This window comes from Leishmania martiniquensis, chromosome 30 (genome assembly GCF_017916325.1).
Source record: "Leishmania martiniquensis isolate LSCM1 chromosome 30, whole genome shotgun sequence".
Lineage (NCBI taxonomy): Eukaryota > Euglenozoa > Kinetoplastea > Trypanosomatida > Trypanosomatidae > Leishmania > Leishmania martiniquensis.
The window spans coordinates 1,185,013-1,212,500 of record NC_090165.1 but is presented as its reverse complement, the minus strand read 5'-3'; the positions used below and the strand labels follow the sequence as shown (position 1 = coordinate 1,212,500).

The window sequence follows — 27,488 nt, the reverse complement described above, 5'->3', positions numbered from 1 at the left end:
CAGAGACGGCACTATTCGCGGACGCATTCGCCCCTTGCTTCTGTGCACGCTGGAGACGAGGAAGCTTCTCGGGAGAGCTGACGTAGTTCTCTGGAAAGTGCTTGGATGCCTCGGGACCCCACCCTAAGCGCTTCCCCTCCGGAGCCGACTTGCCTAACGACGCCTCCTTCCCCTCCACCGCAATGCGAGAGGAAGCAGCGGTGGACGACTCCGTCTTGCACCACTTCTCTGCCGGCGCCGCCGTCGTCTTATTGCCCGATCGCACCGTCCGCGGACGCTTGCCAGGAGTCGACGTATAGTTATCAGGAAACAGCTCGTACGCCTCTGGTCCCCAGCCTAGCCGGCGATTCGGCGGCGGCGCGGCCGCTCCGCCGCTTGTCAGCTTCTGGGCCGTTGCATGCTTCGCAGCCGTCTTCGGCCCAGAGCACTTGGACGCGGCCGCTGTCTCAGCCCCGTCCTTTGGCGTGACTGTCTCCTTGAGAGACGGCGGGGCAGAGCTAGAGGCGGGCGGTAGGACAGCGTGGTCGCTGCAAGCGGCGGCATTACAACATGTTGAGGGTTCAGTCACCTGCTGCACCGATGGGGGCGGCGAGGTGTACCGTGACAGCGGCGCGGGTGTGTTCATCGCCTTGAGTCGCATAAACACAACTTCTTCCTTTACCAAAATGACCTGCGTCACACAATCCTGAGCAAACACCTCCGCCTTAGGCTGCGCGCCGATGCCCCCCACGTAAACCTCCGTCACCACTATGGCAGGCGCCTCGCTACAGCCGTCCAGGTTGCGCCGTGACATCACGAGGCGCTGCATCGCATCCTTGGCGAGTCGGCGCACCGTCGTGGCGGGGCTGATCGGCACACGAAAAGTGCTGCCCTGCACGTTGTCCTCGCCAACGAATGTGACGGTTGCGAAGAGCGGCTCGGTCGAGACGGCCGCTGAGGACGCTATAGCGGGTTGCATTGCTGTTTCCCCGGCCCAAGACGATACACTCGCTCAGTGGGTTCGTAATCCAGGGAAGGGCGCCGGCGGCGGTGCACGTGCGGGGGCCTCGAGCACGCCAACAAACGGAGTCGAGTAGGAACAGCACAAAACATTCAAATCAACGGCGATGCGGATGCCTCGCACAGGCCCTTCGTGGAGTGGCGGGTGAGACTGTGCTCCGGTGTGGGGGAGAAGGGGCAGAGGGCACTCGAGTGAAAGGCACTCGCGACGCAACGAGAGACACAGAGAACACGGCGAAACAGCCCTGTTGGCCGGTGAGGTGTCCGAGAGAGAGAGTAGTCTGTGGAGCTTGAGCGAAAGGAAGGCGCCGAAATCAGTGGTTGTGCGGGGGGGAAGAAGAGAGAAATCGATAAATGGCAGGTAGGGCGTGATTCTAACGAGTGAGGCAGAAAGGGTGAAGAGAGTAGGAGTCGACTGAAAACGCCGTTGAAAGAGACGCGCGCGATGCGATCGAACGTCCTGACACGAGCGTGGAGTGAATGAAAAAAAAACGGAAGGGAGCCAAAGCAAAATGACAGCAAAAAAGTGAGAGATCTAAAAGTGTCACACACCCACAGGGCACACACACACACTGCCGAGGGGGCGAACACGAGGGGAACAAAAAAGGGGGCGGGGGGGGAAGAGACGGTGTGCGAGCCGAATGAGAAAAGGGCAAAGGCAGGTCGAAAACAGGGGAGGAGGAGGAGGGGTGCGAGGGGGGAGGGGAGAGTAATGCTCTAACGATGTTCAATCGCTGTTACTCTTGTCTCGCGCAGCGGCGCAGTACTCTTCAAGTGTGGGTGGGTCGGGCGCTTGTCGTTTTGGTGCGATATCGCGGCAAGCACGATCCCGCACGCAGCACGGTACGTATGGTGGAAGCCAGTGGTGGTGGATGAGGGGAGGGGGGTAAGTAGGCATGGAGGGCGTGAGGCAACGAATGAGTGCGACCAGAGAAAGGCAAACGTGCACACCAGCAGGCGCACGGACAGGGGACGTGCATTTGGCGAGTCACGGTGGTGAGCGTGCGACGTGCACAGGCGCAGCGGACAGGCATAGCGATGGGAGCGTGCCTGCGCTCACAGGCGCATGGCCGCACGTCCAGAAGCCTAGGCAGTGGCGCCTCTACCCTCGACAGCGCCGTCGAACAGGCCCAGATGGTCATGGTGGCGTCAGCGAAGTGAAAAGCGACGTGTACGATGGGAGTTGCAGCAGCTAGTGGCATCACATGCAGGTGCACCCGCTTTCCCTTCCAGCGCGGGCGAGGAGCTCTTCCGTCTTGGGTTTGTTCCCCCCCCTCGCACACCGTTGGCAAATACTGAAGCGAAACGAGAAAAAGAGAGCGAAAACAAATGGAGCGGAGGGAATGGAAGAGGGGAGAGGGAAGGGGAGGGCCATTAGCCAGCCGGCGTGTCGCTGCCCCTTCCCCGTGCAGTCCCCCCCCGCCCTGCCCCTGCCGTCCTCTCCAACGAGGGCATTGACCTCACCCACATGCGTGCCTACTCCAGATTGAGTCTCCCTGGGTGCTCTTGTCAGTTTATTTCGAGATGCGTAGGATAAGAAGAGCAGCACGTCTTCGTATGAATGTATGTGAAAGGAATGCATATACTGCCCGCGCGCGCTAGCGCTGTATGTGAGCGAAAGGGGGCAGTGATGGGTGCATCGCTACTCTCGTAGCGATCCCCTGGATAGGCGAGAGAGAGAGAAAGCACCCCGAGAAGCGAAAGCGCAGCCTTTGCCCTCTGCTGAAATCGCCCCTTCATGCAGGCCCTGCCCTCACCCCCTGCGGGCAGCGATGTCTGTGGGCTGTTGCGACAGCTGCGAGGCTCGATGGGTATGTACAAAGAAGCCACACATGTATACCGCATCCGATACCCCTCACATGCACTTGTACGCGCGTCACAGAGACCTCCCCCATGAGGGAGGGGGAGGGAGGGCGATGGTGAAAAAAGAGGAAGTCGACGGCAGGATCGCGGCGTGCTGGGTTCAGAGAGAACGAGAAAGAGCTCTGTGGGAAGGGGTCGCGCGCTGACACACCACACACATGTGAGGGGAGGCGGACGAGGCAACAAACGAACTACTGAAATACGAAAAAAAGCAGCAAGACGACCACCGACAATGACGCCTACCTTCGCCAAAAACAGGCATGCGGCATCCTGTAAAAAAAAGAACTCGGAGCAGCGTAGGAGCGTCAATAGGTTGATGGGCAGCAGTGCAGTGCTGACGCATCACCTCCGTCACTGTTTCCCTCTCACTACACCACCTACACAGCCCCACCTCCACCCACACGAAGAGCAACACCTTCGGAGAAACTGCGACAGCCGCCGACCACACCGCCACAGCGTGCGTGCCGGCTCACGGCACTGCCGGCGGCTGATACGCTGCGGAGCCGTTGTCTGCTGAATTGCGAATGTCTACAAGAGGCGGTTGGTAACCAACAGTGCTGCTGTCTACGACCCCCGGCGTGGCGGCATACGAAGATGCGCCTCCATACGGAGCACTTGGGCCGGGAACAGGTAGCGCCGGCTGTGGTGCCGCAACTGAGCCGGAGGGGCTTGCCGACCAAGCTGGCGGCGCCGAGGCGTAACCCGCTCCCGGCACAGGGTCTTGAGCACCGGGAGTCCCCGCTATGATGCCACCAGCGACTACCCCACTAGTTGTGTGGCCGCTGTAGGCGTATGGCGTCGATGGCGCCAATGCGTCGTACCCGGGCACCAGTGATGGCCTGTAGCCCGGCGCGGATGTCGGCGTCGGCGCCGGCGGCAGCGCCGCCGGCGGCAGTATTGGTGCGCTTGGATAAGTGGGAAGGCGCACCCCTTGAAAGGTTTGCGAGAAGCCCGTGGACGCGATCTCCACAAAGCTGTGGAGCACCTGAATTGTGGTGAGTACGCTTCGGTCAATTGCCTGGCGACCAGCGACAAAGAGCTGGGAGCACATCGCCTTACTACGCTCGGTAGCCCGCCACAGCTCCACGCGCCAGTTCTCCAAGATCTGCTCATTGCGTGGGAGGCGGGTGAAGTCCTTCTGCGGTGATGTGCGGAGATACTCCACCTTCGATTTGAAGAAGTCGTACTCAAGCTGATGGTGCCGCCGCGCCTCTTCCACTTCGCGTAGCTGCGCGCACTGCTTGGAGAAGCTGCGCAGCAACTCGAACCCGTTATCCTTCAGGCCTTTCTGGTGCTCCTGCGACGTCTCTAAAAGCTTCACACCCACCTCAAAGACGTCGTCCGCAAGCTCACGGCTCTCCTTTGGTAAATCTGGCACACCCTTGTACTCCTCCCCGATCTCCCGCAACGTGGTGCCAAGCTCGCCCATGAGACGAGCAGCTTGGATGACCTTTTCGCAAATTACCTCGCCCTTCGTCTCCATCACGCGCACCTTCGCCATGACCTCCGTGAGGCGCATCTCCTCGGGCGTCACCTCCGCCCGAGACACCATCTCACGCAGGCTCTGCGTTGTCCGGCGAGCGATTCCCTTCAGCGTCTCCATCGCGATATGGCGTGAGGCGTGCGTGTGCTATGGCAAAAATGAGCGAGAGATTCGAACGCCCTGTCCTTTGGTCACGGCGCTGTCACGCAATGTCCCCTCTCCACCGAGGACAGTGGCCGCAAAGTCCTGCACACACCCACCCTATAGGGGGTGAGAAGGCGCTCGCGTGAGAGCGAATAGAAGTGCGATAAGAGGTGTGGCTCCGTTTTTTTGTGTCTGCTCTCCTTTTCTTTCGTAGCTCGCGCCTTCTATAGACAGTAGAGCGTAAGTGTCTGTGCTGGGTGCGCGAAGGCAAGGAAGTTTCGGCGCGTGATTCATCCGAGCACCGAGTTGCATGTGGACAGGTGTACATGTGCACGGCACAGTCAAGCACCAGCAGGAGCAGCGACATCACAAAGCCAAAAAAATGTCGGAGAGGACCGCGAAGAATAGGGTAACGTACACATAGAAGAGTCGGCAGATACAATGAAAGGGAGAGCGCATGCTCTCTCTCCCCCCTCTTTAAGCGTCCCAGTCGTTGTGGCTTTCAGTGATGCGCTGGATCTTCTGCGGCACAGTGACCAGCGAGTGGAGAAAGAAAAACAAGGCGTGGGTCGTACGGCATGCAAATAGCAACAGCGACTGCACCGTTGGTTATCCGAATGCGATCGCTCATGATAAAGTGCGAGCGCTCCGAATCGCGACTTCGAAAAGGAGGAGAGGACGACCCTCTGATGCAGAAGGGGGGCAAGAGGCTACGTCTGTCCCCTCCCCACTTCTCCGGAGCTGAAAGCACAATACTTGGCAGCTATGGCGCAGTCCAAACAACCTCACTCGTTTTCGGCCTGTGCACCTCCCTTCCATAGCGTCTCGCCCAGCCTCCTCCTGACAAGTCGAGGGCGAGAGAGAAAGGGGGAGGAGTGTGAGGCGGACAGGAAAAGGGGCAATGGAAAGAGAGAGCATTGTACAATGAGGAAGCCACACCTCTACGCCACTCAAAAAAAAATTGAACACAGCTGCGTCAGCCGATGCAAAAACTGCGGTTGATCGTGAGAAATTCGCACCGACTTCTACTCCACCAATCCTGCTCACACGCACATGATGTGAATGCCTCGTAGCTTTCTTTTGCATCATTTACGAGCAAAAAAAAACATGTAAAAGTATGAAGTGATAGCGTGTTTGGTGACTAGCCGATTCCGCCACACATATCGAGATCTGCTCGAAGTCGCCCACGCGCCTGGAGTGAACCTTTTTTCGTCCGTTGCTCCGCACAAAAGAGAGGCGGATGAGTGAAAGAAATGAGCGCACGCCACCCTTCGCCTCCCCTCGCTCCTAAACTCAAAGACTAACGTCACTTTTTTCCCGCCTCCCGCCCTTCACGAAGGGCTCAAAGCGGGGTGAGATACGCAGGTTCAAAGCAGAGATGTCGAAAAATGTATAGATCTACTCAAGAGAAGAGAAGCAAAAGAGGCGTGACAGAGCGAGAGCGTAGAGCTGCAACCCCACCACCACCACAAAAAAAAACGAACCGGAAAAAGATGTCATGACGGAGGCGGCCCCCATCATGGCCCCAAAATCGCTGTTTCGGGGTGCGTCATGAGCAGCATGCGCTCTGCCCTTCGCTTGGGCGCCTTTCATTGACAATGGTAAAAAAAGGTGGTGGCATGCGTGGGTGGATGCCGTGAAGAAAAAATACGTGTGGGCATTTCCTTTTTCTCCCCGCTGCATCGACGAGCTTGCTGTTGGAAACTCATGTATCCACGCAAGCCAAAGAAAAGCGGTAAGGAGATCTCTTTTTCTTTTTTGCAATCATTTCTTCGCTTTTTGGTACTCCGTGCAGACAACTGGTCGCGAATCGGCAGGGCGAGGGTAACAGCGAGCTGGTACACGTGCCGCCCTGGTCTCGCTACATCCCCAGCTTGACCTTCAGCCGAGAAGGAAAAGCGGCAAACCGCGAGGAAGGCAGTCTATGCGGTCGCCGAATGAAAAAGAGCCTCACGAATATCTTTAAGGTCACTCCCCCCGCGTCTTGTGGCCTGACAGTGGGTCTGCATGGTGACAGGATCCTCGCTGATTTGAAGTGAGAAATGTGGTCGAATCCGGACATACAGAGCCGCACGCATTTGGCGCGTGCGCACGTGTGCCGAATCTGAACGCGCACGGGTACGCTCGATTCCCCGCCTCCTCGTAGTCAGCGCCCTGCCCCTTTCTCAGTCCAAAGCTCGACCTTGAAGGGTTAAAACGTCTCACACCATTTAGTGGGCGATAACCAACCGGATAACCAGAGCAAGATGCGTTTTTCCTTGACCGGATGGGGTGGAGGCTGGTAAAGCCCGACTCGCGGACCAAGCTGCACTGCACCCTGACGCGCGTGGGCGCCACTTTGTGTGCGGGATGATGACTCTACCTCTCCCTCTGCGTTTTCCCACCGTCTCTCCTGCACACACACATGAGTGCTCTGCACGCAAACGGTGGATACCTGGTGAAGCAGCGAAGCCCTCTCGCCCTCCACGCCACCATCGCCTTTCACACAATAGTCTCGGGGGAGCAAGCGCCCGCCCGCCCGCCCAGGAGGTTTGTGGGCAGGCCTCCGGTAGCGGCAGCGAGGGCGCCTGTCGAAGCTGCTGTCTGTCCTGTAACGATTGGCTGCGCTGTAGGAGAGTGTGATGTTTTGTTTTTCTCGTTGAACTCGTAACTGCAGCCTGTTGTACACCGTTGCTGCGACCTGCGAGCGTGGAGTTTCTCTCTTCTCGGTTCATGTCTTCTTTTCCTTCATAAGTGGATGAGGCTGCGCCCAGTCAACGTGTTGCCATGCGGCTCCCTAGTTCCCCCCACCCTGTTAGGGAGCAGACGCGCCGACACCTCACCAGCCCCGTGAGTGCTGTTCGGGTGGCACTGCCTACACGGACTGCGCAGCGAGGGGCCCACCACTAAGTATAAGCGCACTCGCGGGCGGAGCCCGTATGTACCCCTTGCCCGTCCCGCGAGCGGCCTAATGTCTGTGTGTGCTTTCTCCCATAAAACGATAGTGGTGTGCTCTGTCGACCAGCGTCCCCGGCGGTGTGTCCCCACGCGCCGTGAGGGGGACGAGGTCTAGTCCTGGCCAGAAGTCTGCTTACAGGAGAAATGAGACCCGCGAGCGCAGCGAAGCCGCGGCGAGATTTGCTCCCCAAATGTGGAGGAGGGCTGCTCAAGCGCATGCGACTAGCAGGAGCACCAGCCACCTACATCACGTTCCTCTTCTTCACTGAGACGCTCTTATGTCGCATTGCAGTCACGCGACATGCGCAATCCTTTCCTCCCTCGTAGAGACTAGAATAATAAAAATTCAAGAGGAGGAAGTGTATAGTACGAGAGGGGGCAACGAACCAACGCGATTCGGGAAGGGGAGAAGATAAGTGGGGAGGGGGGTAGGTGAACATCATGACTCAACACTGTATCCCTGCCGTACTTCCCTCTACCCCTCGCGCACGCGAAGAGGAAAGCCTCAAGAGTGGCGCAGCCGCCGGGGGCGGTAGAAGAGGAAGCAGATCATGAGTACCGGCCAGCCATGATAGAGGAGCTAGCTCATCTAGTCGAGCTCGCTATTGCTGTGTTGACTTCACTCAAAGAGGTCCGATATCTGTGCCGCAACTTGCCGTTGTTAAAGGGGTATGGGGCGTGTGTGTAGACCAGGACGCACAAAAAGGAAGACCAGAAGTGCAGCGGCCTTCAAAGGGGGAGAGAAGGGAAGCAGGGGGTGAGTTCGAGAGGGATGAAGCGATGCTTGAAGTGATTCCATGTGCACACGCCAGGCCTTTGCCCAGAAGAGCATCTCTTTTTTTTCGTTGAACAAGGAGGGAGACTTCGCCGTGCACACATTCGTGAAGGTAGAGCAGACGAAATTAGGTGCCGTACGAGCATCGGGGAAACCTGCCATGTAGGCAGCGCCATGCCCCGCACCGAGTTCTATGCAGTGATCAGAGGGCGCCCGTTAGAGGGAGAGCGAAGCAGCCAACGATGGAAGATGTAAAAAGATGGAGCGGTGGCTATCAGTGATGCGAGTGCCCCCTGCCCAGACATCCTTCCCTCACCATCGGCTTTCCTCCGCCTGCCTCTTTTGCCTGCCTGCCTGCCTTCTCACGCTCACCCACCCCTCAAAATCGCTTTCCAGAGAAAGACCGAGCCACCGCACTTCTCCCTCCCCCTCCCCACGCTCTCTCACTTGCGTCGTGCGCGTTACACCTTCATTGATCATTGGGTATGCTTCGTCTTTTTTTCCTTTTCTTTGCGCTCTCCTCTTCGCCCAACGACCGCCGAGCCCTTTCTTCCCTCGTGGGCGTGCAGCTTTGTGTCTGAATTGTAAGCGCTGCCCTTATCCCTTTCACGCAGAAAGGACAGCGAGCGCTCAAAAAAGAGGGGAGAGAAGGGAAGAGGGGGAAAACGTACACACATACAGACACAGAGAAACGGACAGAAAGCAACGGGAGGGGTAAAGCGAAGGGAAGATGGAGGCGAGGAGTGCTGCCGCAGATGCCGATATTCACCTCTTCTCGCCACATTGTTGCACCACCGCGTGTGAGTGCGTGTGTGTCCCTGTGTTTGTGTGCGTATGTGTGTGTGTGTGCGTGTGCCTGTATGAGTCTGCGTGTTCACGCATGCGCATGTCCCTCAGCGCGTGCGCGTGCAGCAGCTTTGTCCAAGTCGTCCCAGGCACGGCGCGCAATGGGAGACACGCGCTCCTCGTGGTCACTCTACCTTACAGAAACTAAAACCGCCAACGCAGAAGGTCGAGCAAGAGAGAGAGAGGAGGGGGAGAGGGGGGATGAAAGCGAACACAGAAAGAGATATGGCTGTAACGTATATCGACGAGAGACGGAAGGGGACTCTGCCGGCGGTGGCTCGCACTAACGCTGGAAAATCCCCACGCATACGTCCCTCCCACACCCAACAAATAGCGTACATACGCACGTGTAGAACTAGACGAAAAAAAATGCAACGTTCGCAGTCTATGATAAGAGGAGAGGAGAGGAGATCAGCACAGAGGGGAGAGAGAAAGACTGGCATGTGTGCATGAGAGCGAGCCACGGCAACACGCCAAGCGACGAAGACACACACGAAGAGCGAAGACGCGGCAAACGCACGCGCGCCAACACAGCGGCGCTTCGCACCTGGAGGGGGGCGGCTTAAGAAGCGGTGCACAAAGGAGCGGATGGAGAGATACGGGGGGAAGGGGGGGAAGTGGCGCGGCCCTGGCTCTCTCAAGTCAAAGTTCTGCCCTCGGCGCTCCTCTTCGTACCCCTGGATCTGTGACAGCAGACACGTGAGCACGGATGCGCACACGCGCATGCGGACAATCCCTCTCCTGAAGCCGCCACATGGCCCATAGCGGGAAGAAGAGATCTAGGAGCAAGCACACCCGTGCTTCTGTAGAGAGCGAAACAGCAGCAAGCCCCCACACTAAAAAGGAAACCTTAATCGCGCCGCGCATACCACGCATACACACGCCAGCGCAGACAGACAAACCCAAACGCGATCATCAAACGCTGCGCAACAACGGTAACATAAAGAACGAGTGCCATTCCGCGCCACGTCACAAACCTTCCCGGCACGACCACACGCCGCTAGAAACGCAAGGAGTGACGAGCGGGGCGGCGGCGGCAGCCGTGAAGGCGCGCGCCTAGTAGATCATCTACAACGAGAGAACCAAAGTAGGAAAAAAGAAAAAGTAACGCACAGGAGGCGATGGAAGATCCGCCATACGACGTGAGAATGGAGGGCGGGTCCAAGAGAACGAACGGAAAAGAAAAAAACGTGACTCACAGGGGTCAGCTCTAATAATCGGGATTGCTGAGGTCGCAGTTTTCGGAGAGGCGGAATTCGCCCTCGCCCACGATTTGGTTGTCTTTCCAGTTGCCCACGAAAACGGCCCCACACTTGAGGATGATGCGGGCGCGTCCCTCCTTCTTACCACACACCCACCCACCCTCGTAGCTGGAGCCGTCTGGCAGCAGCAGCTGGCCATCGCCGTGGCGCCTATCGTCCAACCAATCGCCCTCGTAGCGGCATCCATTCGCGTACTCTAGCACGCCTCGGCCAGTCGCGCTGTCGTTGCGCCACTCGCCCTCGTACGTGTCTTTGTTGCTGTAGGCCAGCGTACCTCGGCCGTGCTTTTTGCCCTGGTACCACTCGCCGGTGTAGCGGTCACCCTGCAGGTAGGTGAGAGTGCCGTTGCCGTGCGCCTTGTCGTCCAGCCAATAGCCCTCGTAGCGCTCGCCGTTGACATAAGTTAGCACACCGTAGCCCTGTTTCACGTCGTCGCACCACTCGCCCTCGTACTTATTGCCGTTCGGGAATATGTACGTGCCCTTGCCGTGCATCTTTCCATCCTGCCACTCGCCCTCGTAAACGCCGCCGTCGGCGTAGTAGTACTTGCCCCAGCCCTGCATGCGCCCCTCCACCCAGTCGCCGTCGAACTTCTCCGACACACTACCGTCAGGGCCCGCGTACGTCACCGTGCCCTTGCCGTGGCGTTTATCCTCCTTCCATTCGCCATCGTAGCGGTCACCGTTGGAATAGTAGTAGAGACCCTTGCCATGCATGCGGCCATCCTTCCACTCGCCGTCGTAGCGATCACCGTCCGCGTACTCGAGAGTTCCACGGCCGTTGATGCGTCCAAACGTCCAGTCACCAGTGTAACGGTTGCCGCTTGCGTAGTAGCACGTGCCCTTGCCATGCACCTTGTCCTCCACCCACTCGCCATCGTACTTGCTACCGTCTGCGTACGTGTATGTGCCGTGGCCGTGACGCTTGCCGTACACCCAGTCGCCCTCGTACTTCTCCTTGTTCGGGTAGATGAGACAGCCCCGGCCGTGCATCTGGCCATTTTCAATTTCGCCTGTGTACATCATTTTCGCCGCCTTAAAACGCGCGAAACGGAGAAGCAAAGCAGTGATACAAAGGGAAGAGAGGGGATCTCTTTTTGTTTGTTTGTTTTGCTCTATTGAAAATGGCAAAGACGATGCTGTGGGTATGAGCGGCTTAACCCCGACGGATGAGGTGGAGCGAAGCAAATACGTAGCGCGTGCCAGAACAAAAATGGGGTGGAGGAAGGGATGAGGGGAGTGGACACCGATGAGGGCGATCACACGCACACACGAAAAAAAACACTCACACTCACACACACACGTGTTGCTCTTCGTGTGGTTAGGTGCCAATATATATATAAGCGTAGAGCACGCATACCGACAGAGGCACATATGGGCAGGAAAAAAAGAGGGATGAAGGAGATAGATGATACGGTGATGGCCGATGCAGCGGTGAGGGGGCTCAAGGCGAGAGAGGCCTCGCACAGCCGCTAGTGAGGCGCGCCTGGTCCCCTTTCTTAGCCTTTGGTTTCTACACGTCAGCGGCCGCGTATCTGCGTGGGGAGAGGGGAAGACCACCGCTACAGGCGGCTCGGCCACCGCAAAAGGATGAATTCGCGCATCCGTCTCCGCCCTCTGTGAATGCTCGCGCCCAGCTAACACCCACACACTGATACCACGAAGGTGAGCATCAGCACTATGCCCACGCCCCCACACCCAAGAAGGGACGGACAAGTTGAGACCAGAAACGCGCCCGCCAACACAATCGTCTCCATCTTAGCTGAACCCCTTGAGCTTTTCCTTCATGCACCACATCAAGACGCCCCTAACGCGCACACTTCCCCCACAATGGATAGAAGCGCAAGCGTTGACCGCCGGCTAACAGAAAATGGCTCAAAGCGTGCAACGCAACACGTGCGGATCGCCCGCAACAAAACGCAGAATCGTCGCGAGTAGCACAGAGGGAGTTTACGCACACACAAGTGAAGCCAACGGACAAAAAAGCGCAAGGGCCTCCCTTCGGACATATGCATCTATAGATTGAGGGCACAGATACCTCCGTTTCGACGGACTTGACCCACATGCAGCACACTCGCTCCGTATCGTCACAGCAAAACCACCTCGGCACACACAGAAGCCCACACATTCGCGGGGTCACTACACCCTTGAACCCTCAGAGACAGCGAACTGAGCATTTACCTCGGATTTACTCAAGTCACCACACACGCATCAGCAGATGCATACGCTCACAACCACAGCTTACCCGCTGCCGGTACCGCCACCGTCACGCCCAGGCCGTGCGCCTGGCGGCCACTTGCTGGCCTCCCCCTTCGGCTGCGCGGTGTGCCGCCTGCCCCAGGCGGGCCTGAGCAAGTGAGCTGCACGCCGTCGTCCAGGCGGGGGCCCGCCTCCACGGTCCTGCCCCAGGGTGCGGCAGGCCAGCTCCCTCGCAGCCCCCGCGCCCTGCCTGCGCGCCGCCGTCCGCCCTCGGTCCCCTCAAGCCGCGGCACCCCACGACACGCTGGCGGGAGCTTCTCGCGTGCCGGGCTGCAGCGCCCAACTGTCCTGTTCGCGGCGCCCTCGGCACGCTGCCGGGCCCCCGCACGCGCCGCGGGAGGCGGGACGCTGCCATGGCCCAGCGGCAGCCAGGGGCGCTCCGCCTCCACCGATGTCCGCACGCCTCTGACAGCAGAGGGTGCGCCACGCGCAAGGGGCCCCTATACCTTCGCCCTGATGGAGCGCAGAGAAGCACCAATAGACACCCGCCGCGGTCGACTCGTGCGGCACACGTGGGAGGTGCACCATAGCACCGCAGCGTGCAAGACCATAGAGCGGAGGCGAGGTCTGAGGCATGCGCAGAGCGGTCCGCGAGTCGCCCGTCGCACGTGGAGCGCAAGGCCAGGCTAAGCGCTCTCAAGGCGAAAACAAGCGAAGGCAGCTGCTCTGGCAGGGGCGGGGGGCACCACAGTGCTATCGCAGTAGCAGGCGGCACACCATACGCGCTGTCTGCTGCCACGGCCAGTCACCCCGCCGCTGCACGAATTCATCGCGAAGACCGGTGCGCGGACGCAGCTGGGCAGGGGCGGCCTCCTGTCACCCCCTCTGCACAGCACTCAAGCTCCTTGGCATGACACAGTCGCTGCCAAGCAGCTCTTGTCGTCGCGTGTTGCGATGCACAGGGCGGCTGCGAGGTGGGGAAGGCGGCTTGGCGCCACAGACCGGTAGACAAGTCCATCATCCATGAAGCCGAAGGGACAGAGACGATAACGCGAAAACAAAAGGAGCTGCAAAATAGAGCTTGAGAGAGATGCCTTCACAGGGGAGGTACTCTGCTCAGCACGGCCTACCCCACGCCGCGTCATAGCTTGGAAAGACAAGGAGGGAAAGAGAAGGGCTTCGCTAGACGCTGGCACGGTGCTGAGGATCACCTCACAATCATCGACGGTGCAGAGACGCTGCGCCCTTATCGCGCGTTTGGAGCGGCCAGAAAGAGCTCCTCACCCGCCACGGCGTCCTTTAGTGAAAGATTTTCCTCCGCCATCTCCTGCCCGAGGTAGGTGCCAGGGGTGCAATCTGCGACGCCGCAGGTGGAGCTGAGCTCGGTAACCATCGTTTCCTCCTCTGAGGACGCGGCGACGCCGGTGGGCTGCTCCATATATCCCGCCAGGAGCTATAGGCGGCAGCAACAATGCAGTAAGTACCAAACCAGCGAGATGGCCGGCACTACGGCGCCGTTGCGCCACGTGCTCGGGGAAACGAAAAAAAAAAGCTGCAGCGCGTTGAAGAAAACGCCCAATGCAAGGATTAAGGGGAAAGCGGTGCCCGCAAGGGTCGCGGCGCGTCAGGGGGCAGTGTAGTGCAGCCGCCACATGGACGCGCGCACCACGATGAGCACAGCCAGAGTCCTGAAAGGAAGAAGCTCACCGAGCGCGTCAAGAGGCAATAATGCCAGCGACGACGTCGCCGGCAATGCCTGTGCTGACAGTAGCCGCTACAAGCGCGTAACAGCGGGGGTGCACGCAGAAGAGGGCAGGGGAGTTGAGGCAGTCTGTAGCCAGGGCCAGAAGCAGGCGTGGCATGGCCAAAAACAGCATGAGGCACACGGAGACTAGTCCTGCCATAGCACCGACGTTGACGAGCACGCGAAGCGGCAGCGGCGCACGCACGCGTAGGAAGGCCTCGGTAGCCGGGCCATCGACGTTGAGCACGCGCTAGACCATCATGCTGGTCAGAACCAGCGTCACCACACAGTAGCACGAGGTGCACATGAAGAGCGTCCGCACCAAGCTGCGTGGAGGGTTACCCTGAGGCCGCTTGCACTGGTGCGCCGTGGCACAGACAGTGTCAAAGCCGAAGTTCGCGAACAACAATGGCACAGCAGAAGATGCTGCTGACTCCAAAGCGACGAAAGGAGCCCCCGCTTGGGTGGGGGGGGGGGTTGAATGAAAGGGGTCAGGTAGCCGCGGAAGACATCGCAGTGGTTGACGGCGTCGTGGAGCCCCTAACCCACAAAGCGACAAAGCACCCCCCCGCCTTCAAACACACGAGGACGCCGCTCACTGGCGCAGAGCGCCGCCGTGGCCACCGCACAGGTGAGAATCACAGGGAGGTTCAGCAATGCCCCCGCGAAGAGGCAAAGCGGAAGCTCACCACCACGACTGGTAAGCCAGCAAGAAACGCTGAAAACTGCGTCCAGTCCCACCCCACCCCCACTCTCTCGGTAGCGCGCGCACAAACACGCTGGCCAGCTGTCCTCCACGGATGAGCTAGAAAGGAGATGCTCCAACATCAGGTACGCAGCCACCACGTAGCCAGCGAGGTCCCCCAAATGCAAGGAAAGCATAGGTGTAGGCGCTACCTCCGACAGGCATCATCATCGAGAGCTCCGCGTCGCACAATCCGATGCAGAAGCATGGACACATGCCTACAAGAAAGAGCAAAGGCATCATTGGTCCGACGTAGAGAGGGGCCGCGTGTCCTGTCATGCAGAAAACGCCGGCACCCAAGACTGCCCTGATGCCCACAGACACCAGCGCCGTTAGGTCGAGCATGCGATGAAGCTCGCTGTGTCTCAAGGCATCCACGACAGCTACGATGCCCCTCCTGCAACGCATCTGCGCTATAATGTGCGCATCTCAGCGCACCTCAGGGCCGGCCACCAGGCCCGTGTCGGTACCTTCAGGCCTTTTACTCCAAAGCGGCAGCCCTGAGTGGAAGATTTCGACCTCGACATTCGGCACGACGATGAAGGTGCGTCGACTACACCAATAGCTACTGAAAGGTTGGAGGCGATGGTGTTCGATGAGAAAATAGCGAAGATGAAGAACGAAAAGGTCGTAGGTGTAAGGGGAACGCTCCAACTACGAGGAAGCGAAGACCCAACTCTCTGTTCGATGATACACTACTGACGGTGGCAGTTTGCCGCGTCACCGCCAACGCCACGTTCTCCTCGTTTGATCTCTACCGCGTCTTTCCCACCATCGCTGGCTACTCACGTGGAGAGCCTACAGAAATGACGAGCAACATGAGGATATGGCACAAGATGGAAAAAAATAGTTGCAGTCGCGGACAGGCGATGGTGCTATTCGACACCACCGACGTTGCCGCCATTTCGTCATCGAGTCCAGCACAAGAAGACAACGGTAGAGGAGGATGAGGAGAACGACGGAAGCCACAAAGGTAACGAAGAGGAGCCGAGTGTTGGGGGGTGTTGCTGCCCTGCGCGTGTGGCGTGTCGCCTCATCGGCGCGCTCCCAACACAGTCGCCCAAGAGTACCGCGGTGGCCACTCGCCTATGAAATGCTATTTACCCCCCCCCGGCAAGAAGCCGCACGTTAGACGTCGGAGAACTGTTGGCTAACCCACACTGTATTCACTTACATACCAGCATTCTTTGGACACACATTCGCTGCCGCTTTCAGTTACTGTTGCTTCTTCATCTCCTTCCCTCGACTCTTCATGAGAAATGGCGCCTCGTATCTATCAGGGCCGAGCAGGAAAGCAAAGAATGCGCCGCCGCCCTGACCATCAGCCGAAGCATTCCGTAGGCTGCACCAACACGCTCTCCCTGAATGGCCGTATCGCGCCTCTGTCGACAATTTTCAAAAAAAGGACGTCAGCTTGCGTCATATGCAAAGAACGAGTACTAAAATGGAAAGAAAACAGCGTTGCAGACAGGCGCTGCGTGTTTTCAGGTCACCTTCAGTCATACAATGATAGCCTTACTTTGTACTCCTCTCAGTCCGTCGCGCAGGCCCTGACCGCCTCGCAGTGCGAGGAAGCAGCCGGCACGCGATACGGCAGTGCGCCGGCTCGGTCATCGGAGCACGGCTCCTGCCTCATACTCGGCCTACCCTCGCCTCGCCGCTGCTCGCCACCTGCTGCACCCCCTCTCCTCCCTTTGGAGCGGCTCAGCTAGCACACCCCACCAGTGGGCCGCGCGAGGGCCGGGCGGGATACCCGTTGCAGTCGCAGAGGATGCCGTGGCTACCATGAGGGTGGCGCACGCGCGCTCGCGGCGGCAGGCGGCTCCGACGCACCGCCATCCACGAGCTGACCGCCGGCATCAGTGGCGGTACGTCGGCCCGGCCTCCACGCGCCCTGAGCGTCCGTTCCTGCAGCCATCGGGAGCGGCTCCGGGATGGGCAGGGAAAGGGAGCGCCTAACTTCCCTGCGGAGTGGGGCACTGCACGGCCACCGTCACGTGCTGCCGCTCTCTGAGGTGTGTCCTCCGCTATCAAAAAGGAGAAGGAAAGAGGGAAAGGGGTAAGCAGGCGTGGCAGGAGCACACGCCGGCGTCTGTGGTCGAAAAGGGAAAAAAAAAGAACCAGGCGACCAACGGGATCGAATACGTGCCTGGCGGCGCTGTGCCAGGAGTGGACGGTGTGCACCTCACAAACACACGCGCAAAAACATACGCGTCGACGCAATAAACCACCGACAAGAACCAACAGATGCGCCAATACCCTTTCGGGAAAGCACAACGGCAAAGCACCCAGAAGTGAAAAGGCGGCACGACAGGAGAAGTGAGGAGGGCAAAGCATCGGTAAGGGACGCCACAGCGCTTGTGCTCGCCCGTGCTCCCCACTGCTCATCAGTCAATCACTTCTGTCAAAACCGCCGACGGCGCCGCATAAAGTACGAAGTTGCGGGAGGCTCACATTGCAGGGCAGCTGGGAAGTCAAGGTTCGCGAGAGGCGACAGGTGAAAGAGGCGTAAGGAGCAAGAGTTCCAGTTGAAAGCGTACATGTACAAGCAGCAGCCCAACGAGCACCACTCGAGGGCGTCCATAGCAGCTGTCTCTCCCTCGTTCTCGTCATTGCTCAGTCTCATAATCCTCCGCCTCCTCGTCGGCCATTTGGGTGGCGATTTCCGCCAACAACTCCGCCGGGACGCCGCCGTGCTCGAACAAGACACTCGCCGCCACCTCCTGATTTCGCTGGGTAGCAAGGTAAACCAGCACAGCGCTCTGCTCGTCCCACATGCCACCTCCCAACTCGACAAGCTGCTGCACCGCAGTGCGATCCTCGGCCGTCAGCTCAAGTCCACCCTGCAGCTGATTCAGAAAGCTACCTTCTTCCGCCGCGCCTGTGGCGGCCTGTCCCGTCGGCGACGCGACGGACCCGGACGGCGCGCTCGTGGTACCCGGCTGCCCGCCCTCACCCATGATGGAGAGGAATGTCTCCGGATCGCGCTCGATCTGCTCATAAACAGCTGGGTGCCGCATCGCAATCTGCTGCATCACTACCGGCAGCGTATCCGTGTTTTGGTTGTACAGAACGCGAATCTCGTCGAACTGCGGAATGCGCGAGAGGGCTGCGCGCATCTCGGACTCAGCAGTGGATGGCGCGGCGGTGGATGCGGTAGAGGCCGACAGCGTCGCGGCTGCGGTTGCAGAAGAGGCAGACGGAATCGACGCTCCCGGTGCAACTGAGGGTACGGAAGCAACAGTATGGTGCGTAAACTCCTCCACAAGGTGGGGAGGGATGCCGTCGAAGAGGTACTCCACGGCGCGCTCGACGTTCATGAAGGCGGCGCGCAACGCCAAAGCAATTTGATTGCGGTCTTCGAAGCCCATTGACGCCACCTCGTCGATCAAATTGGGGGCCACCCCGTACAAGCTCGTTGCCGAGGATGCAGGCACGGCAGGAATAGCAGCGGCCGCGGGGGCCGTAGGAGCGGCAGTAGCTGGAGTAGCTGTAGGAACAGCGGAGAGGGTGGGAGCCGCCGGGTGAGGGGTGGCTTCTGAGGCGGCAAGAGATGCTGTGGTGGAAGCAGGTGCCGAAATCGCCGGGGGAGGCGCCGAAGCAGCTGAAGGCGGTGCGCTGCTCTCTGAAGCCACCTCCTTCTTTGGCGGCTCCGCCGACGGCTTTGGGATCTTTCGCTTGCGCCCAGCGAGCACAAGCGAGTCGTTGTCCTTGACCCCCGCATCCGCCAGGATCTTGCTGTCCTCCAGCACGGCACCGTTGAAGCACAACCGCAGCGACGCTGGCTCGTACTCGTCCTCCAGCAACTTCTTCACGTCGAGGATGGTCGAGGTGGCCTCCACATCCACCTCGTGCTGCTTCCCAGTAATGGTTTTGAGGATAACCTTCATTTTGTATGTGATGAGCGTCAGCTATCCCCGCGCTTCACTCCGCGCTCTTGACGTCTTCGATGCGTGAGGGGAAAAGGAAAGCGAGAGAGCGAGGGGGGAGGGATGCGGGGCAACGAAGTGGGGGTGGACGCCAAAGCCGCTGCCGCTCTAGTTGGGATATGTAAGTGCGTGCAAGTGTGTGAGTAACGGCAGGTTAAAGAGACGGAGGGGGGGTGGGGAAGACAAGAATTAACGACAGGCCGAGAGGCACCACAGCAAGCCTATCACCAGACATGCGCAGAAGAGCACGAAGAAAGTAATGCAAATGGGCGGGAAAACAAAGTGGCAAATCCTGAGGCAGACACACACATTGAGAGAGACAGAGAGAAACACTGCGACAGAACGGATCTGAAGGGCGTGTGCACTGCGAGAGAGGGGGAAAAGGGGAAGTTGGCGGAGTGTGAAGGGCGACGAGACAAACGAGAGGAGGGAAAGAAATCGGGGGGGGGGACGGGAGAAGAGTGGCGCAGTCTTGGAGAAGGGAAGACGTGCAACGGAGTAAACATCGTGAAGCGCACATCCGCATCACGAGAAGACGGTGACGAAAGGCGGAAGGCAGAGTAGCACCAGCAAGGGGGGAACCCTGCACAGCAGCGCCCGCGCATCCGAGGCCCTGGATGAGTTTGAAAGACAGCGCAGGAACGAGCAAGCCACCCCCCGCCCCTTTCCCTGCATGACTGCTATGGACAAAGGCGTCTGAGAGAACGTCTGGCTCTCCTAGACCGCCACGCGACGCTGCACCTCACCCGTGTGCGGTTGTTTCTTTCTCCTTATTCGGCCCCCCTTTACCTGGCGCAAGCTCTCGTGCAAGCGTGCGCAAGAGTGAAAAAAAAAAGCGGGAGAGGTGAGGGTATGTGCCAGGAAGACGTGATGAAGCTCAGCTCACCGACATGCTCGCACCGCCTCGTGAAAGGCCGGCAACACGCGATGCAGCAAAGTCCAAAACAGGAGTGAAAGGGGAGAAGAAAAGGAGCCACGTTGGAAATGGCATCGGCGGAATACTCCACGAACAATTGGTTGGTCCGAACAAGAGGCGCCGGTAAGCCGGACAAGGCCCCAGCAGAGGTAAGGATACGTCCTTCGACATGCTGGTAGTGTACATGAGTAGATGAAAAGAGAAACAGGAAGAGCGAGGGCAAAAAGCAGGCGTGCGCGGAAACGGCGCTGGAGAGAAAGGGAGGGATGTCAGACACAGTCCACGCCATCTCTTCCGGTTAAAATTGGATTCGTGGCAGCTTTTCGTGGCCGTTTGCCCACGTCGCTGTTGCCGAGGCGCGAGCACGCTGTTCGCACATATGCCACAGCTTGTCGTACGCGAAGTCCGTCTGCGAGGTGGTAGAGGCTGGCATTTGTTTGCGCTGGGTTGACTGAGCCGATGTCCCATGACAGCTCGCGCGACCAGGCTGCAGGCGCCGCAGTAGCGCTGACGGCATGCTTGGAGAAGCAGAGCACGTGTACAAGTACTGGTCCACACACGAGTCCAGCCAGTCTGTCTCGTCGTCATCACTGGAATACGTTCCGCGCGCTTCGCTAGTGGCGGTAGCGCGAGTCTCGGCAAAAATGCGGTGAAAGGCGGATCCTACGCACCCCTCGGCGTCACCTGCAGCCTGCTGTACGGGCATGAGTTTGCCTATTGCAGACGCTGCCGCCCTCTCCTGCAACAGCGCGTACTGCTCACGGTGACGCCGGCGCAGGACGCGCTCGAATGCGGTGTTGTGGCTGTGCGTGATGCTGCTCGCAAGACACATGCACTTGAGCACGTAGAGCAAGGTGGAAGTGGAGCACCGCACTACCTGCCCTTCGATGTGGTAGCGCACGAGATCAGTGGGAGTGTTCTGCGGAAAGGCGCACAGCACCTCTTCCTCGGTTTTGGTCACTATCATCCACGCAGTAACAGGGAAGCGCAGGCGGACAGCGTGGGGCACCGGTCGGCGAGCTCCAGCCTTTAGCATGCCATCAAAAGACACCAGGGATCCTACCGCCGCCTCCGCTATCAAGGAGGCAGCGGCGCCGCCAGCGTTGCTGCCGGATGCTTCCTCCACGGTATCCTCCACGGCGGCCACCGCTGCTAATGCTGTCGTCGATGAAACGGAGGTGGCCAAAGCGACGCCGAACAAATCGTCGTTTTCCAGCGTTTGGCCAAAGGTGCGCTCTACGGCAATGAGAAGAGCAGCCGAAGGCATCCAACCTCGCCCCTCAGCCTCTCGCATCGACGAAGCCCGCCGTAGCGCTGTCAAGGAGTGCAGACACTGCAGGCAGTCATCGGAGAGGGTACGACGGATGTAGTGAGACTGCATCCGGCACAAGGTGCCGACAGCGGTGCAGAGGCGAATACGGTGAAGCCGTCCGCCCGTTCCGCTCGGCTCCACCTCCAAAGCCGCCGGCACGCCATCGAGCGCGCCGGGCGCCTGCGCTGCAGCTGCTACTCCATCTGGCGGTATCACCAACGGTGGAAAACTCAAGTAGGCGCGCTGCGGTACAAACAGTTCGGCATTGAACCGCACGCGCACCTGCGACGGCGCAACACCGCGAGCCTCCAAAAAGCCCCCAAGACGGCTGAGCACACGCTGTACTTCGGGCACCGTCGCCTCAAAACACCACACCCGCTCCTCTCCGTCTGCCACCTCGAATCCGCTGAGCCCTGGCGGCGAGTAAACCTTCAGCTCGTCGGCGAAAGACGGCGATGGAGGGGCTGGCAGGAGGTCTGGTGGCGCAGGGTGACTGGTTGTCTTGCCCGCCTTGCGATTCCCCCCGCCGCGGCTGTGGGCGTTGCCGCTGCGGCCCCCAGATGACTTCTCCTTCGCCATTGTTTCTGTGGGCGGTGGCAAGGGCTGCGGAGGTAGGTAAAACTGCACATCCTGCGTCGCGCGGGGCAATGCCGTGACCTCCTGTAGAAGAAGCGTCAAAAAGTCGGCCATCCACGGTGCTGCGTACGGCAGGTGCACAAGAGCGCGGGTCAGGAAGGCCTTGCGCAGGAGCGGCTGCCCCTCCGTGTCGACGTGCTGCAAGGGGGTAAAGGGCTGGAAAAAGTTGAGGCGCACGGAGACACTGCAGCCGGCGGTGAGGCACGAGCAATCCTTTGCAAGCTCGACTGTGGAGCGACCAGGCAGCAGCTGCACCACCTCCGAAAATCGCGTTTGATCGTCGGTCAAGAAGTCGCGCACCGAGAAGCCGCCGGTGCCAAGTAAGGCCCCTGAGGCCTCCTCTGGTGGCAAGGAGGCGTCTGCGGCAGTAGCAGCCGTCCCCCGAGCGTCCGTCTCGTAGAATTGCCACAGCGACACCTCGCATGGTGCACTGTAGAGCTTCCGGTAAACATCAAGAGGTGTACCCAGCTCACTCAAGAAGAGCACATGTTCGTGGAAAGCGGCCGTCGGGCCCTGTGGTGGGGACGTCGTTGGCGCTGTGGCCTCCTCGAGAGAGATTACAGGCCTGATTGGGAGCGCCGGCACCGTCACGCGGCCCCCCGCTAACGACACACACGCGCGCAGGCGACGGCGTGAGTTGGAAGCTGCGGCGGCGGCGATGTCCTTGGACGAGGAGTGAGATACGGATGCCAACGTGGGTAGCCCTGCAACGCTGTATACGCGCAACAACACGGGACGGCACTGGGACATGCACTGTGCCGACAGCAGCGGTGAGCCGCGGCACTGCACACGAAAGTGAAGGCAGTCGTCAGCATCGATGAGCGACCCCGCATCGAGCGGCACGGCAATGTCCACTGAAGAGCTTGTAAGAAGCGGGACAAGCGACAGCGTCGTTCCCCCAATGCGGCGGGCCCCGTCGGGTAGAGCGGTGAGTCCGACTGCTGCCTTTCCTTTGGACTTGGTGGCAACCGCTGTGGCGCTCCTGCGAAACTTCCCTGAGGCCCCGCCCGCTTGCTTGCAACCGGCTTCATCGCCATCGCCGGCGCTCGGGAGGGCGTACACGTCAATGCGGTTGGCCTTGCTATCATTAAGAAGTGTATGGCGTGCAGACGACTCACCAACTTGGACCATCTGCCGGGTGAGGAGAAGCAGCGGTGATGCAGCAGAGAGCTGCGGATCAGGCGGATTTTGCTGCCCGTCCGTACGCGAGTCGCTGTTCGCGTCAAGAGGCAGCTGGCGAGGAAGAACAAAATGATCGTGTTGGTTGAGCCGCACGAGAACAAGCACCTCTGGAGCCGCTTGCGCCTCCACGTCCCAGTGCAGGTACACCTCCAGCAACCGCTCCTCATCTGCGAGCCCCGGCGTGGTCGCTGCAGGCGCCAGCGACTTCTTCTCCTTTTCTCTCTTGGGCATTGACAAGGGCGCCCTGTGCGAAATGCCTGCAATGCGCGTGTGCTTCTGCGTACGTGTATATGAGCGGGTGGTGGCGTGATACCCCCATTGATGGAGAGCAAATGAACGGGAGACGAAAAGACAGGGAGCGCCTCCCCGCACACCTGTTGCGCGTAAGCGGCACGAGATAGCGGCAGTCGACTCTGGCGGGCGCGCAAAGGATAAGCGCGGCAGGACACAAAACACAGCAGCGCCAGCAAAAACTGTGGCGGGAGGGCAACACGGTGCAGGCAGTTAGGCGTTGGAGAATATCGCGACAGATAACAGCAAAAAGGAGGTGCGAGACGGAAAAGGGGGATGTCAGAAGAGGGACGAAGTGCATTCAGCTACATACGCTTGGCTTTCGCCGTGTGCACCTCTTGCGCAGAAGGCGCCCCTAGGCACGTTGGGGTCAGCGATGGCCGCGGCTAGAGACGATGCTGGAAAAGGAAACTGAGGGGCTTCGCAAGAGGGGCGCAAAGACGTCTTCTTTCATTGACTCTCTCTTGCACACCCCCTTCACTCCCACCCCACCTCGCGACTTCAGTCGCCTCACGAACTGTCCACGAACGGCTTGCAGACGCATTCGTGACTTGGTGGTGCTGCAAGTGCAGATGGTGTGGCTTGAACGTATATTTGGTCAGCTTTTTTTTTCCCACTGCTACCCCCCTCTCGGCCTCTCTGTCCTCCAAAGCATATCTGTGGGCTCGAGCGAAGGGGGAAAGGGCAGGGGCGTGTCGTTGAGCATAAGCTTAGTAAGGAAGCAGCCGATCGCAGCGCGAGAGAGGGAACGAGAGGGAGCGGCTCCTTCGATCGCTGCCACCGTCGTTGTTACCGTGCAGCGCACAGTCGGAAAGTACATGCGAAAAAGGCACGCAGCGTAACGGGAGATACGCCCACGCAAAGTCACATCGCCACAACGCAGCGATGGCAGCACCTCCCCTCACCAGGGAAGAGAGGAGGGTAAGTGGTTGAGCATAGAGAAAGACGCAAGAGAAGCAAAAGTTAACTTTGAAAAAAAAAGAATGGTATCGATTGCGACAGTGAAGTTACACGGAGTGAAATAGAGAAAGACATCAGAGCCAACAAGTGCTGCCGCAGACGTCATTCACACGCGGTGCCCCTTCTCCTTCACGCCGCTACCACGCTGCTACTCAACGAGACTATAGATGTAAAGGCGCATACTCTCCAATCAAAAAGAGAAGCAGAGGAAGAGAAAGGTCAGGTGCACCACAAGGCGGTAGGCAGGGGTCAACGAAGTGGGGAGGGGGGAGGGGGAGAGACTTTGTCGTACTTATACCATCGCAGTGCTCTTTCGATGATTGCGATTCACCATCCTTGCTACACTGTGCCGTAGTGATCCACATTCGCTTCTAGTAGCGGTTTAGCTGCTGAGGTGAAGCGGAACGGCATGCAGTACACCGCAAGGAATAACCCGGCCAAGACGGCCATTATGAGCACAGAGAAGCTGAGTAAGTAAGGTACCGTCAGGGTATGTGGGACGAGCGCCCTTGTGCCCGAAGCCGAGCTAAATCCGGCCACAGTCTCGATAAGCTGCACATGCCACGTAGCATCCTCGATTTCTAGAGCCGCTACGTGCCCTGGGTCCCCCTTCTTCCAACGCGACATGCCAAAGTCGATATCTATAAGCCGGCCACCACAGAGCCGCCAGCCGTCGAAGTTATGTGGGTTATGTGGCACGTGGCCCACTACGACAGACTGGATGCCCGGAAACTTCTTTTCGAGTACCTCCCTCAGAGCGTCGCACTTGACATTCAAGATGCTGCGTACCAGAATAGGGTTAGCGACGTCGCCTACATCGTCCTCAGTCAGGTCCAGCCCGTTGCCCGCCAGAGGTGAGATGGTGCCGTTCAGCAGCGCCTTGGTGAGCTCCGAGTTGAACTGCTCCACCTTGCTCAGACTTGTGATCATGCCGGCTGTCGCCGTTGAGAAACCTCCGTGCATAAAGAGGAACGGACCGTAGTGGAAAATCGCCTTGCGAGTTCGCAGGTATCTGCCCAGGTCTGTCGCATTCGAAAGGAGCGCGTCACGGCCTTTCTGGCCACCACTAGTGGCAAGACTCGCCTCGTCCACCGCCGTGTAGTCGCCTCGGAAGTTCCGCAGCTCGTGGTTGCCCAGCAGCTGAATCACATCACCCCCTCTCGCATAGGCCTCTTGCTGCAGTTTCATCAACAGGCGGACAATGCGAAGATCGTCGGGGCCAACATCGAGAATGTCCCCTAGCTGGATCAGGAGCGCATCCTCACCGATCCAGTGATTAACGTCGTCGATGAGACGCGTAAGACGCAAGACGGAGATGCTCTGCTCATAGTCGCCGTGCAGGTCCCCAACGGCGACAAGACGGCGTGCGGAGGCACGCCGCGCGACCGCGAAGACAACGATGATGAGCACTGCGGACAGAAGCAGGGGCGGCAGTTTCTTCCACATCCATATCATACCCTTTTTTTTCTCGTCTCTAACTGCCTTGGCGGAACAGCACGAGTCTACGTAGTCGTGCGGGATGCAAGGGTGGCGAGAAGGGGTATAGCCGGCGCCGAGTGTGATCGAGCACGTTTTCTCGTGCTGGAAAGTACGTAGTGGTCTGCTCTCTCCCTCACGGTTGCGAAGGCCCCGGAGAAAAAAGTCAAAGACGAAGCGCACAGCTCAGTGGCCGGAACCGGGCGTGAGGGCGCGAAGAGAGAATTCAGCTGCCTCGGCCTCCTTTGTTTTCCAGCAGGATGCTGCGCCAGGAGAATGCCTCGTAGCGCTGTGAATGGGGCGCCACGGTCCAACAACACAAGATGGACAAAGGCAAAAGAGTGAGGATGGGTTGAAAGGCTACGGAGAAAGGGGGTACATGCAGCAGGAGTACGTGTCGGATAGGAAAGCACACTCCGCCGGCCTTCGACGAAGATTCACAGCAGCGGTGAAACCGCGTGCATGAGGAGGAAGTGGGAAGAAAGGAGCAGCGAACGACACTGCGAATGGTAAGAGAGGCCGGTAGCAACGCATATTGTGGCACGAAGCTGCCCGTTGCACGCACCTCCCCTTCCCCGCCGCTTGGCCGAACGCCGTCGAGTCACATGTATTAGCCTCTACAAGTGCAAGCGCACGAGGCTGATCTGCACTTCCGTAAAGCGCATGGCCCTTCAATGTTTTCCCTGCACAGCGGCTCACTCCGTTCTTGTCCTTGACTACCCCACCCCCAACCGGAAAAGAGGGAGTATCAGCGCTGTTTTACGTGATGTTTACCCGTGGGCTTGTGACGCCATCGCATCAGCATGTTGGTATGTGTTTTTCTTGCTCGGCTCGTGCAATTCAGCAGGCGAGCATAGATAAATGTTTTCTCTCTCCATCACGTGTCAGCTGCCCTCAAGCAAGAACTTCCTCACTTTGTCTCCGCCCTCGAGCCTCCATCGCTCTCGCGGAAGGGAGGGGTGGCGGTGGGTCATCGAGGTAGCGAAGGGAATAGTAGTTCTCTCGCCCCCGCAGACTACCGGCGCGGCAGTCGGAGAACAGCAGCCCTGTTTGTGTATCGAACTTCATGCCGAGGCACGGTTCCAAAATATCGCGGTTGAGGCGCTCCATCGTTTGCTCACCGGGCTCTATGACGAAGCGCTTCTTGCTGGCACGGATTAGCAGCAGCGCCACCAGAGAAAGCACCACCAAGAGCGGGTGACTGTAGGTACGCAGCAATTCCACATGCTGCTCCACTGACGGCACCAGCGGTGGCAGCACGAGAAGCACATTGAGAATCGCCAACTGTGAGAAGAACACAAAGGAGCACAGCGCCGTCAAGAGCTGCACAAAGTGGTAAGAGCGATCTTGCCGAATGAAGCTGTACTGCAGGGCCAGCTCAAACGCCGCCATGCCGGCAGCATCGCGCTCCTTCACTGACTTCATATCGGCAGCCACCCTTGTGTGCTACCTGACCGAGAAGGAACGCACAGCGCACCAAAAAAAAAGGGGGGGGGGGGTAAAGAAAGAAAGAGGAGGACAGAGATGCGCTCGAGTGACCAGAGAGAATAAATGCGGTTGTGCCACCACTCTCCTCGGCGTGAGCCGATAGCCACAGATGACGCATGTAACGCCACGGGTGCAGCTTATCCACCTGTTTCTGGAAGAAGCTTCCTCGCAAGCAGCGCTGGCTGTCACAACACAATGCAATGAGGCTGACGAGGAGGGGTGCAAGATGAAGCTCGGCGCCAGCACGGAAAGAGATGAAGTGATTTGAGCGCATGCCCTTCAAGGCACGCAGCACGCCCAAC

General features: G+C 59.1%; 7 protein-coding genes across 7 annotated transcripts in view; all 7 read right to left on the bottom strand.

The window, feature by feature from the left end:
* Window positions 1–958, bottom strand: part of LSCM1_03959 (uncharacterized protein) — a gene marked incomplete at both ends in the record, with an annotated part of 1,248 nt that extends 290 nt beyond the window's left edge. The window contains one exon of the mRNA XM_067321487.1: window positions 1–958. This exon is cut by the window's left edge and continues 290 nt beyond it. Within this exon, the coding sequence (XP_067176855.1) occupies window positions 1–958 (958 nt within the window).
* Window positions 959–3,331: 2,373 nt separating this feature from the next.
* Window positions 3,332–4,465, bottom strand: LSCM1_03958 (uncharacterized protein; the record flags this gene model as incomplete). Its single annotated transcript, XM_067321486.1, has 1 exon — window positions 3,332–4,465. One exon carries the CDS (start codon window positions 4,463–4,465, stop codon window positions 3,332–3,334), a length of 1,134 nt encoding a protein of 377 aa, XP_067176854.1.
* Window positions 4,466–10,257: 5,792 nt separating this feature from the next.
* LSCM1_03957 (uncharacterized protein) lies at window positions 10,258–11,682 on the bottom strand (the record flags this gene model as incomplete). The annotated part of the gene is made up of 1 exon (XM_067321485.1): window positions 10,258–11,682. The coding sequence occupies one exon, from the start codon at window positions 11,680–11,682 to the stop codon at window positions 10,258–10,260; it is 1,425 nt and encodes a 474-aa protein (XP_067176853.1).
* Window positions 11,683–15,056: 3,374 nt separating this feature from the next.
* LSCM1_03956 (uncharacterized protein) lies at window positions 15,057–15,404 on the bottom strand (the record flags this gene model as incomplete). The annotated part of the gene is made up of 1 exon (XM_067321484.1): window positions 15,057–15,404. One exon carries the CDS (start codon window positions 15,402–15,404, stop codon window positions 15,057–15,059), a length of 348 nt encoding a protein of 115 aa, XP_067176852.1.
* Window positions 15,405–17,605: 2,201 nt separating this feature from the next.
* Window positions 17,606–18,886, bottom strand: LSCM1_03955 (uncharacterized protein; the record flags this gene model as incomplete). The annotated part of the gene is made up of 1 exon (XM_067321483.1): window positions 17,606–18,886. The coding sequence occupies one exon, from the start codon at window positions 18,884–18,886 to the stop codon at window positions 17,606–17,608; it is 1,281 nt and encodes a 426-aa protein (XP_067176851.1).
* Window positions 18,887–20,139: 1,253 nt separating this feature from the next.
* LSCM1_03954 (uncharacterized protein) lies at window positions 20,140–23,202 on the bottom strand (the record flags this gene model as incomplete). Its single annotated transcript, XM_067321482.1, has 1 exon — window positions 20,140–23,202. The coding sequence occupies one exon, from the start codon at window positions 23,200–23,202 to the stop codon at window positions 20,140–20,142; it is 3,063 nt and encodes a 1,020-aa protein (XP_067176850.1).
* Window positions 23,203–26,592: 3,390 nt separating this feature from the next.
* LSCM1_03952 (uncharacterized protein) lies at window positions 26,593–27,123 on the bottom strand (the record flags this gene model as incomplete). The annotated part of the gene is made up of 1 exon (XM_067321481.1): window positions 26,593–27,123. One exon carries the CDS (start codon window positions 27,121–27,123, stop codon window positions 26,593–26,595), a length of 531 nt encoding a protein of 176 aa, XP_067176849.1.
* Window positions 27,124–27,488: the final 365 nt, after the last annotated feature.